The following is a 12,893-nucleotide window of genomic DNA, read 5'->3' as shown; positions in this document are numbered from 1 at the left end:
CCTGCCGATGCAGGGGACACGGGTTCGTGCCCCAGTCTGGGAGGATCCCACATGCCGCGGAGCGGCTGGGCCCATGAGCCATGGCCACTGAGCCTGTGCGTCTGGAGCCTGTGCTCCGCTGCGGGAGAGGCCACAGCAGTGAGAGGCCCGCGTACAGCAAAAAAATAAATAAATAAAATAAAATAGCAGAATATATTTTGATTCCACGTTGAATTTAATTTCTGCAACAGAAACTAAAGCTTATTGCTGAACATACTGACTTCTGAAAGTGAAAATAGTTTTTGTAGCTAATTATCCTCTTATGATGCAGGCAACTTTTCGTGCGAAAGAAGGCATCAACTCCATTTTTTTCCAGATGGAGATCTTTGAGTTCTGGGGGTTCTTTTTGTGGGTACTTGTGTCTGCCTTTCATCGTAACTCCACCCAGAGGAAAGGGAATCTGCGTGCTCTCTCTATAAGACTAATAATAGCCCCGTGGCTCTCCAAGCTATAAGATGAAAGTGACAGAAGTGAGGCTGCCAGTGGTTTTTTAACCTCTACTCACTTCCCTCTAAGGCCTCTTGGTTTCAGATATCCTTGAGGACATTGGACTAGGATTTAAGATCTTACGACGGAGGGCTTGTAAAATCTGAGCTTTACATTTTCAGGTTATTTGTCTCCTCTTCATTTTGAAAGGTGTGGTAATTAGACGGCTATTCTTTCATGAAAATTTAAGAGTTCGCTGTCCTATCCCATCATTCTTAACTTTTAGTAAAGCAATATTTCTTAGTTAAGTTTCACCTTTGAGTCATAAATAGAAGGTACTATTTGAGAAACTTTGTATTGCTACTGTCTGCAGAATATTTGAGTATAGAATAGACTCGTGACCTTCATCGGGAATACTTCCAGATTCCTCACATTCATACAGTGTACCTGGGAATATAATTTCCTCCATGAAACGTAGTAAAATATAACTGAAAAACGTAAGCATTCCCTTCATAGTCTTACTGAGAACAAACCACCTTTTACTGTGATGTGGAATTGAGGCCCCTGGCTGGGCGCACCTCCTCCATCTGACTCTCCCCTTCATACCAGCCCTGCCCTGGGTGCCATTTGCATTTGGACCTGGGCCATCTAGAGAGTGTGATATGGGCCATTCAGATGAATCACAAATAGTCAAAAACAAATGCCCAGGTCTGCCATTCCTTGAATCTTGCCTTACCAATAGTGGCATGAGCCTGATACTGAGACTAAAGGATAGTCCCTCGGTATCCGCGAAGATTGGTTCCAGAGCCCTCCATGGATATAAAAATCTGCACCTGCTCAAGTCCCGTAGTTGACCCTCACATCCTCGGATTCAACCAATTGCAGATCGTAAACGTAGTAGTGTATGTATTGAAAAAAATCCCCGTAGAAGTGAACCCACGCAGTTCAAACCCATGTTGTTCAAGGGTCAGCTGTATTGCCTTTTACATGGTTGGTTTCTTCCATTTATTTTTCTCCTCCAGGTTAGGCAAGCTGCGTTTAACTGTAGAGAAACCAGCTGTATTTAAGCTTAAGTTAGCAGCCACCTCAAGCCTACTCTGCACGTGCTACACAAATCTGCCTACTTCATTCGCCATGGTTGGACCAGCACGGTTCATTTTAGGTGAAAACTGAATATACTGCTTGTAGAAACTTAATCTACTGCTTGTAGAAGCATAGATTTTCTTAAATTGTGTGCAAGATCCCAGAGTTAAAGGCCATTAGAAATAATTTTTTTAAAAAACACTTGTGGAACAGATTATCCTTTTTCCTTTAGTACCAAGGTCACGATTTTGACATACTAAAAGGTATTGGTATTTGGAGTTTCTAACAAGAATTATTTCACTGAATTGTGCTCTCTATACATTGTTGAGAGAAACTGATGCAGTAAGAACAGATGACGCATTTGCCATCTAAGTAGAAAAAAGTCTGATTTGATTGGGTTTAAATACCGGAGCTTTATGCTCTCTAGGTGGCCTTTCAAATACAGAATTTTATGGTATTTGTGGGAATAGTTTTTACTGACATTATTAATATGTAACAAAAATAGGTAATATGATGCAATCGCTCTTCTGGCCTCAAATTTATCTAGAGTGTAAGGGTAGGACTGAAATAAAAATAGCTGGCTAGGGCTTCCCTGGTGGCGCAGTGGTTAAGAATCTGCCTGCCAATGCAGGGGACACGGGTTTGAGCCCCAGTCCAGGAAGATCCCACATGCCGTGGAGCAACTAAACCCACGTGCCACAACTACTGAGCCTGCGCTCTAGAGCCCACAAGCCACAACTACTGAACTACTGAGCCCGCGTACCAGAGCCCATGCTACGCAACAAAAAAGCCACTATAATGAGAAGCCCGCACATCGCCCCCACTTGCCACAACTAGAGAAAGCCTGTGCACAGCAATGAAGACCCAACACATAAATAAATAAATAAATAAATAAATAGCTATAGTACATTGAACTTAACACATTACTGTGTTTAAACATGATGTGGGATCAGTAATAAAACTCTGATCTGGGTTAATATGTCCAGAAAAGCTTAACTATTTCCGAGGCTTTGCATAAACAACAGGCATGTTGGCACACAAAGGAATTTTCCTTTCTCTTTTTTGTAGATGTAGTATTTCCAGGCTTTATATAAATATTTAATGTCGGATCTTACTGAACCATTGATACTTTTGCATTTTACCTGGATACCATACTATTCCCCTCTCCCTGCTGTATTTGGCGCTCAGCAGCTGGATGGAGTGTTGGTTCCTTTACGTAGTTACATGAAGTTTGTGCTGGAGGATACTGTTGAAACAAACTACAAGAGTTCTCCTCTCAGCATAATTAGTTGCATGTCTATTCTTTTTTTTTGGGCGGGGGGGGGGAGCTGTGCCGTGTTGCATGCAGGATCTTTTAACCACTGAACTTCCAGGGAAGTCCCTCAGTCTTTATTTTCAAGGAAATGTTTTCTAGGTTTATTTCGAACAGCTTCTGTGTTAATAATCCTCACGGTGTCATTTTCTGTTTTCAGACAAAGCCAGCACGCATTTATTCTTTACTCTTCCTTTGTTTGGAGTATTAGCTGTGGCTAGAAGTTGCATGACTTGTTCTTTCAAATACTGCCTTCCTGGATCATAGTTGTTTGAGTTGACATGAGGACCTTGACTCATGGAATTCTTGAGTTTCATTGGGGTTGCTCAGGCTGCATCCCCATGGACTGCTGTATTTCCAGAGCCACTGGATGTTGTGGCCTTCGGCGTATCCAATACCATTTGCCATTCCCTCCTCCTTCAAACTCCTCTTCCTTGTCTTCCAGAACTTTCCTCCTGATTTTTTTTTGGGGGGGTCAGTTCTTTGCATTTGTCTAATCCCTCCCAAATGCTGTGTCCCCTATGACTCCTTCCTCATTTTTCTTTTAATCCCCTGCTGTGCAATATCTCTGAATAGTTTATTTGTTTTAGTAACCTCAGCCATCATCTGTATGTGGGCAGTTCCTGGATAGTACACATTTGGTCTTGACCTCTTCTTTACTTTTCGTATTCATATGCCCATCTCCCTACTGAATATCTGCACTTGAATGTCACACCAGTGTCCCAGACTCACCAGTCCAGACTGACTTCAGCCATACTCCTGCCTGTCCTCCACCTCTTCTCACGTGTTGCCCATCTTGCTGAAGGGCTTTGCATTCTGCCCAAGTAGCCAGAGCAGAGCTAGAATTCATAATCACCCTCATCCCCATCTCCACACCCATTTAGTTATCAAGTTTGACCCTTCGGTGGAGTCCCTCATGTAAGCAGCCTCCTTGTCATTGCCTTAGGGGCTCTCGTTTCACACTAAGATTTTTCTGGCCAGAACAGCCTCCCACTTTCTCCCTGTTCGCCTGCGGCCTACCACAAAGGGAATTGCTCCTCAGGCCCTGCCTTTCATCTTAGCCTTCTGCACAGCCTTCAGTATCAACTCCACCTCCCGCTGTGGATTTAATGACTTGGCTTTGTCTTTCCCAGGCTCTAGGCTTGTAAGTGACTCTCTGCTGCCATGTTTTCTCTTGATGACCTTTATACCTGCAGCTCCGCTTGATCTGCCTTCTACCCCATCCTTCAGCAGCTTAACAACTGCTGGTATTTTAACACCAAGCCCAAGCCTCACCTCTGAAACGTCTCCTGCCATCTCTGCTTTCATTGCCCATCCTGGGAATTTTCATATTGCTGCCTGTCTGCTTCCTAAACAGAATTTATTATACTTCATTTTAATCTTATTGGTCCATTTTTCCAATTTAAGGTAGCCTGTCTTATTCATCATTGTATCCCAAGGACCAGCCACTGATTCTGGCATCTTAATAGGCTTGCAGTGAATTTTTTTAAAACTTCATTAGTTAAACCAGTAAGCAAAAAAACTTAAAGAAGTAGGAACAGAAGTAAATCAATGTGGGAGAAAATAAATCAGTTGGTTTTTTTTTTCAACTTTTTTTTACTGTTGTAAAATATACATAACATAAAACTTACCATTTGGACCACAGTTCTGTGGCATTATGTACGTTTCCATCGTTGTGCAACCACCACCAACATCCATCTCCAGAACTGAAACTCTGTGTCCATTAAACAGTAACTTCCCCTCTCCCCAGCTCCTGGCTGTTACCATTCTACTTTCTGTCTCTGTGAATTTGACTATTCTTGGTACCTCACATAAGTAGAAACAATATGTAAGTGGAATCATACGACATTTGTCCTTTTGTGACTAGTTTATTTCACGTCAGTGTAATGTATCCAAGGTTCATTCATGTTGTAGCATATGTCCAATTTTCCTTCTTGCCTATTAGCTCAAGCTGCTATAACAAAATACCATAGATTCAGTGACTTAAACAACGGACGTTTACTTCTTACAGTTCTGGAGTCTGGGAATTCCAAGATCAAGGTTCCAGGATGTGTGTGGTTCTTGGTGAGAACCATCTTCTTGACTTGTAGAAAGGGCCTTCTTGTTGTGTCCTCACACAGCAGAGAGCTCTGATTTCTTCCTCCTCTTATAAGGGTGCTAATCCCATCATGGGAGCTCCACCCTTATGACCTTATCTTAACCTAATTACTTCCCAAAGGCCCCACCTCCTAATGTCATTACATTGGGGGTTAGGACTTCAAGATATGAATTTGGGGGTGGGGAGAGTCATTAAGTCCATAACCTTTCCCTTTTTTTTAAGACTGAATAGTATTCCATTGTATGTATGTACCACATTTTGTTATCCATTCATCCATCAATGGACAGTCAGGTAAATCAATTTATTTATTTATTTATTTATTTTTAAATTTTTATTTATTTATGGCTGTGTTGGGTGTTCGTTTCTGTGCATGGGCTTTCTCTAGTTGGGGCAAGCGGGGGCCACTCTTCATCGCGGTGCGCAGGCCTCTCATTATCGCGGCCTTCCTTGTTGTGGAGCACAGGCTCCAGACGCGCAGGCTCAGTAGCTGTGGCTCACGGGCTTAGTTGCTCCGCGGCATGTGGGATCTTCCCGGACCAGGGCTTGAACCCTTGTCCCCTGCATTAGCAGGCAGATTCCCAACCACTGCGCCACCAGGGAAGCCCAAATCAGTTTATTTTTATAAAATTAAATGACACATAAAAGTGAAACACTCTATAATCCGATAAAGCCATAGAATTGAAGCTTAGATTTAAGTAGAATTCTTTGCTTTTTGTTGACTAAGTTTAGAATGCTCCTATTTTAAAAGTATATTGTGGGTAAAGCTGTCTAAAATTCAAAGTGAAAAGTGAGTTGTTCTTGATTGAATTTCCTCCATTTGGTTTCAGTTAGGTTGGAACTGAATTATGGCATATTATTTGTCAGCCAAGTTAAGGTAGAAAAGCAGAGGGTTGTACTTGACTTAAACTCACCGAGCTCTTAAGCCTCCTTTTTCCCAGCTCATCAAAGGAGTGAGTGTTCTCTGGCATCTACATTGGAGTCAGAGTTCAGATAATTTGCAAGTTCACACTTTTAGATTAGAGAACAAAGGTGTTTCCTTTTTAAGCATTCAGGAAGTGGGCACAGTGGCCTGAGCCTGGCACACCTCCCAGCTCCCTTTCTTTTATAAACTCTAGAGTGAGCCAGGGAATGAGACCAGGGAGCTCCCATGTAGTCCCCAGCTTAGGCTCCTGAATTGCTTCCTCATTCCTTGGGCCTTGAAAGTAGCTGCTTTGCACTCCGCCCAGGGAAATGTTCCAGGGGGCTCCTCCTTGCAGAGCCACCAGTGTTTTACTGTAACCCGCCCAGAAACTCCCAGATGTGCCAGGAGTGCAGGCTCTGCCGTCCAGGGGCCTTGACTTGCATCCTGGACCCCCACCCCTTGGCAGTGATGTGATGGTGGGAAGTTCCTGATCCCCTCTACACTTCAGCATCGCCAGTAATCAAACAGGCCACTAGCCCCACCTCTCAGAGTCAGCATGATGATTAACTAAGGTAATATAGTGAACTCTGTGTTCAACCTGAGCTCTTAGGACAGGCCTGGCACACAGTGAGGCTTAGAAAATGGTAGCCCCTGTTTGTCTTTGATGTCATCTTGAAGGTGATCTTCTACACACGGCTACACGGAAGTCAAAGAGAGCTAGTTGCAATTGGGTACTTAAGGATATGGGTAGAGCTGGCCAGACTGGACGGATGAGTCAGTTTGCAGCCTAATGCAGGTCACACATGTGGTGAGTCAGCGTGTTTCCAAGGAGCAAGTTGTGCTGTCTTCGGCGCCAGCGTCCTGGTTAACCTCGGTGAGATGAAGAGGCTGAGTTCAGGAGGGCTGCTGTGCTGGGAACAGTCATGATGAGCAGGTGTAGGAAATACTGCAAAAACCACCCATTGAATTAGAATAGACTGAGAGGTGATCCTGTAGAAAGTGGTCATGTTATGGGAAGAGAATGAGGTGGCAGCTGGGCATGCCCTCTTAGCCCTTTTTTTAAGGGAGTGCTGCATTAGGACCACCCAGGGAGGCCTGGCCTGGTCCCACCTTATGGGAAGGGTCTAAAGGCCCACAGTGGCCCTGGGGCTTCCTCCAAAAGGACCCCCCTTGTGCACCCCCAGACACCTGACACGGGGAAGGCCTTCCCAGAAGCCAGATCTACTGTGGGTCCTGCTGTAGCCCTCCCCTCATGGAGGAGGCAACAGGAGTCTTAGGCCCTTTGCCTGATGAGGGCACATCAGCCATATGGACACGTTTATCATTAGGAATGTAAATAATTCTCAGGGGTAAAAAGGGATATCCCGCTGCCTTATATTTGAAACCACTGACATTTTTCTTTAAGATTTGTTGATTGCACAACACCTGTGTGAACATGCGAGGATGAGTGATAATGAGACAGATGAGCTACCTAGACCCACCCCCCCGTCAGCAGTGTGAAGTCTCCCCATAAGCCTCTTGTTCAGAGCCCGGGACAGTGACTGATCTGACCAAGGTCTACTTCCACCCATGCAACTCCCTCAGTATGGTGACAGAGTGGCAGTCTGGGATCCACCTATCATTGAAATGCTTGCCGGGAAAAGCGGGTTGAGTCTCCTTTTTACCTGCAGGAACGATTGTTGTGAAATAATGAGATTGGCAGAGTGTCCTTGAGGGGGTGGTCAGCAGACTTGAACTGATCTCTTCACCCGAGGGTGTATGTGTGTCTCTGGCCACTGGGCTCTCGGCTGGTGACTTGTACCACCAGAGGGCTTGCTGGACACTGCTTCAGGCCACATGAAGATGGCCCTGGACCAATTACTCTGGACCCACCTCTTTAGGATCTGCAGGCTCCTTTTAAGGAGCAAGCACCAATATAAAAGGAGGCATGGCAGGGGGAGGTGTTTGACTCATATACTGCGGCCCTGCTAGCAAGTTCACTGCTGTCTCCCCACCAGTCCCCACCCCTGGGGAGAATAGGAATCCAGCCTGATTAAATAGCCTAGAGTCTCCCAATCTCTGGCTTTTTGTTTGACTCTTCTAGTTTCCCATTATATTTAGAAAATGACAAATGACGATGGCAGCTAAATGGCACATATGCCAGGCTCTGTTCAGAGTCCCCTATGTGAATTTTCTCAGTTAATCCACCCAACAGCCCAGTAAGTTGGTGGCTCTTTCCCCCTTTTACAGATAAGGACGCCCGGGGATTGAGAGATGAAATTGTTTGTGCAGAGTCCTGGCTGGTTAGTGGTGGAGCTGAAATTGGCACCAAGGCCACCAGACTGCGGAACCCCTACCTTAGCCGCCATGCTGCAGGGATGGATCCTAACCACCATATACAGATGGTGCTCAAGAAATACTTGCCAGATGAACGCATGCATATTTGTATGCTAAGGGGGCCCAGCCACGTGTACTGCAATCAGCAGTGGGCCAGCTTCAGGTGTGTAGCCTGTGTAGCTGCACAGGGCCACACGCTTAGCAGGGTTCAGCATTCCGCTTGAAATTTGTCATACGTTTGAACAAGGAGACCCAGAGTTTCATGTTGCACTGAGTCCCACAAATGATGTAGCTGGTCCTGTCTGCAATCCATTTTTATGTTCTGTTCTGTAGAGTCACCCTTGGATATAAAATTGACTCTTCTCAAGAGGCACCCGTGATGTGTGCCAGGCTTTGAACCTCCAACAGCTTGCCAGCAGCTGGGAGATGATGATTCGTTATCTCGGTGTGATGAGTTGCTGTATTTCCCTAACTATGCAAGAGTTATTCTTTGTTGTAGATTGATCTTGTCACAGGAGGTTCATCAGAACAGGACTTCCACGGTCCATTTGGAATAGCTGATAGGGATTGTATGGTCAGAAAGCCAGGAATGGCTCTGGTTCACAAAGTCAGGAAGAGATGAAACAACGGGGGGGGGGGGTGATCGAATTTGAATACAACTTGTTCAAACTCTAGTCTGGATACAGCACCCAAATGACATTACCTTGAGTAATTTTAGAGAATTTTTTTAAAACAGTTCTGGAAGAATCGTGGTTGATAGGCATTGCTAAAAACAGACTTTGACTGGATCCTATTCCCTGGGTGAATAGTGTTTTAATTGCTAAGTTGTGGTAAAATGCTGTGCTTAATTATGGACTCGGATATCTCATTCGTCAGTCATTGCTGCTATTTGAAATCCTCTCTGTTGTTCTTGCCGTCATTCTGCTGTCTACACTTGAGTTACAGAGGGCCTTATCTCCTTGGACACATCCAAGCAGTGCTGTCGCTTTGGAATAAAAAGCAGGAGACAGAGGCATAATTCAACCCATACATAAATACTCAGGAAAGAAAAATTTAGCATCAGTTACTCAGATACGGAGAGTTCCTTATCCATAAATTGATGTCACAGTCTCAAGAGATCAATTTAATAAGAGTCTATCAATGTTAACATCGTACGTGTAGTTCTGTGAGTTGAGTCATGGGAAGTGTATGGTGGGGGAGCAGGGGTTATTTTATTAGAAATCTGGGGGGGTTTTGGCGCTTGTCTTCTCTCTTTTATCCTGAGGAGGCTTCTGGAAAAAGGAAGAACTGATATTGATCTTGGACCATCTCTTCCTAATCCATCCCATTCAACTCTTTGTTTTCATTGCAGTGAAATGTGCTGCATATAAATGGAAAGCTGTTGAGTGCAGTCCTGCAGACTGTGGGAGTATTGTCTGTCGAGCTGATGATCAAGACTTTTTCAATTGCTGCTCCTTTGTACAGTCCAAAAGCCCTGGTGTTTTATTTCTGCAGAGGGAAGTCATAGCCCTAGAGAACATCATTTAAGATCAGTTACTTTAAAAAACATTTAGTTATTTCTCAGCTAAACTGATAAAAATGGAGGGAAGAGAATCTACTGAAATTAAGGCTACAAGATTTTTTAGACATTTCCTTTCTGACAGTGACCATAGCATTCTTGAAGGAGATTATTTCTTATATTCCACAGCATCAAAAGATCTCACAGCGAGTGAAAGATGTATTCATCTTAGTCCTGTAAACCTATTGAGGCATTAACATCCAGATGCCTGGGCTCATTAAGACTGAGAGAAAGTAGAAAGATCTGGGTTTATCTCAAAAGAGAATAAAAGACTTGTGCTCCATTAAGGTAGAGTAGGCGGGAGGTCAGAGATTCAAGAGGTTAGCATGCTGGCTTCCCATGTGAGCCAATGCAGTGGTTATTCTTTTTCAAAGTAGCAAGACAGCAACCAGCCCAACTTCCAGAAATGATCAGCCGCAGCCTCTGGCAGAAGTAGACAGCCAGTGCCAGGCAGGTGGGTAGGGTACCTTCCACTCCCTGACCCTAGATCTGTTCTCAAATAATATTTGTGGGATGGTATCAAATTCAGAGTATTTGGAAAGAATAGTAAGTCATCAGAATAAGGGCTAATTCTGAATTTTTTTTGCCTACCATACATACATCTAGAGTCATAAAAACATTTGGGTGGCATTTCCATCAGTTGCTCTATGTGTGTTCTGTGTGTGTGGACAGCCTGAAAACAAAGCCACTATTGAGTTATATAAATTCTGAAAAGGCATTGGAATGAAGGCTGGCCTTCTGCAAATGCTATTTTTTCACTTTGGGATAACTCCAGCAACCAAATAGAATTTTTTCTGATACATTTGCCAAATAAAAGAGCTGAGGTTGAGAACTAGGATGAGATTTCTAGCTTAAGGTACGTTTTGGAGAGCAGGGTAAGGAAAGCAAGCTCTAAATATAAATACAATTTTTTTTTTTTTTTTTTTTCTGTGGTACGCAGGCCTCTTACTATTGTGGCCTCTCCCGCCGCGGAGCGCAGGCTCAGCGGCCATGGCTCACGGGCCCAGCCACTCCATGGCATGTGGGATCTTCCCAGACTGGGGAATGAACCCATGTCCCCTGCATCGTCAGGCGGACTCTCAACTGCTGCGCCACCAGGGAAGCCCAAAAGTCACGTCTTGACTTTGGCTATGGAATCATGTTTTGACTTCTTTGTAGATGCAAAAACATTTTAACATTCACCGTGAATATAATTCACTGGCTATTACTTGTTTACCCCAAAGAGAGCTAAAAAGTCATCAGGCCCCCAGACGTGACATTGGCCCCAACCCCGTTCACATTTCTGCTGCCGTCTCCTTTCTTTCCATCTTTCTGTAGCACTTCCTCCTCTTCGCAGTAAGAAAATCAAAGCGCTGCAAAATGAACTGTTTTTTAAAGTTTCTCTGTATTAGGTGCATCTAAAAGCCAAACTCTGAAAGCAGAAAGGAGTGATTCATGTCATTCCTTAATCCTTACCTCGTTTTCTTTGTAATCTACTCCTCCCATTCTTCCCCCACTCCAGTCCCCTTCCAAGTACTTCAGAATAAGCAGTGAGAAGTTTGGGAGATGTTTTAATAGAAAAGAAGGGATAACAGAATCACAGCTGATAACAAGTTTGTCGCTGAGGAAAGAACTGAGGCTCCCAAGTCAGATCTGCCACGTGGGCATAGACAGATTTGGAGGGGGTTCATATTTTTCGGTGCCTGTCCTTATTCTTTTTCTGATAGAAAAGCTTCTCGGCGTGATTTTATTTTGCCTTCTGTCAGTTTCTGTACCTGAAGCCCCATCCTGCCCTGCTTCAGAAGGTATGTAGGTTCGCTGTAAAAAAAAAACTGCCATGTTTCAGTGAATCAGGTTCAGTCCCAAGCCTTCAAAACTTTGGCTTCAGTGTAAGACTTTGTGTGCAAAATCGTCTGACCCTGCAGACCGCTTGCTAATTGTCTTATTAAGCACGGAAAACCCAGCCTTCTGTAGGGGGCAGAGGACAGTGGACTCAGAATCAAGAAGCCTGGCTTTTTGCAAAAGTGACTTTGATTCCCCTCCCTCAGCTATAAAATGGAAATGACCTGCCCTGCTACAAGAGCCAGTGATCTGTGCCAGCATTCACTTCGGAAATAAAATATCATTGTTATCAAGATTTAGCTGATGTCTCCTCACAGTCTTCAGGTTCACTTGTTAATATCCCAGCAGTTACCCCAAAGCCTATTTGAGTGGAGAAGGTAGAGGGCAGAAAATCACGTCTCTCCTAACTCCAAAGCTCTGGTTTCTGTGTCGAGCCAGTCCACAGGGTGAGGGATCCCTAATTTTAGAAAGAGATGTATTGTGGGCCACGTGGAGCACATCTCTGCTGTGTTATTATATAAACTCAGTCATTTCAGTGAAATCCAACAACTGCAGTTCTAGGCATGTTTCCATGGAAGTTTTTATATGGTGATGCTACTATCAACCAAATGTATACACACTAAATAGCAGTATATGACTATTCATTCCAGACTTTGAGTAATAAAATTGGAAAAAAAAAAAAGAAGCATACAAAGAATGTACTGGTCTCACTGTGGTCATATACTCTGAGAGAGCCTGTGGGGAAATCAGAATTAATTGCCATATTAATGTCACTGGGGCTCATTTATACTTTGCCCTGCCATACTACGAAATTGCATAAGCAGTTCAGCCCTTGAATTCTGACAGCTTTTGGAAACATACATGTTTTCTTTTTTTCCCCTATTATTTTTTCACGCCCCCACCCCCTTCAAGGCCGTTTTCCAGCTGTCCCCTTAAGGAGTAGTTTTATGGGGAAGTTTCTTTTGTGAGCTTCCAGCTGGCTTTATTTTTATTATCTCCACGAAGTGGCTGCGTTTGTCGCATTTATATGTTATCCATCATGCATTGCCTTGGGATTTTCCCTTTAAATCGTTGACTTCACGTTTCTGGTTTGCACACACAGGCTGTCTCCTGGCTCAGACATCTATGTGACGGTCTCATCCATGGCTTTAGCAAGATCCCAGCCATGTCGCAATTCCCCGAGCAATTTGTCTTCATCCAGCGAGACTGGCTCTGGCGGGGGCACTTACCGGCAAAAGTCCATGCCCGAAGGGTAGGTGTGCCGGAGTTGGCATCGCTCTCTCTCATACGTGATTCAGACGTGTAAAAGAACTTCCATTCAGCCAGACTGGATCAGTTC

General features: G+C 44.2%; 1 protein-coding gene across 20 annotated transcripts in view; it reads left to right on the top strand.

Moving 5' to 3' along the window:
- Positions 1–12,893, top strand: part of SIPA1L1 (signal induced proliferation associated 1 like 1) — a 389,114-nt gene that overhangs the window by 319,779 nt on the left and 56,442 nt on the right. For 16 of the 20 annotated variants that reach the window (XM_067028218.1, XM_067028236.1, XM_067028235.1 and 13 more), the window contains one exon: positions 12,657–12,806. The exons of the other annotated variants lie outside the window; for them this stretch is intronic. In XM_067028218.1, coding sequence (XP_066884319.1) covers positions 12,657–12,806 — 150 coding nt within the window. The remainder of the gene's footprint in view (positions 1–12,656; positions 12,807–12,893) is intronic. 20 annotated transcript variants of the gene reach the window in all.

This window comes from Kogia breviceps, chromosome 3, assembly GCF_026419965.1.
Source record: "Kogia breviceps isolate mKogBre1 chromosome 3, mKogBre1 haplotype 1, whole genome shotgun sequence".
NCBI classification, from domain to species: domain Eukaryota; kingdom Metazoa; phylum Chordata; class Mammalia; order Artiodactyla; family Physeteridae; genus Kogia; species Kogia breviceps.
Note: the sequence above shows the minus strand (reverse complement) of the source record. Positions and strands in the feature narration are given on the sequence as shown.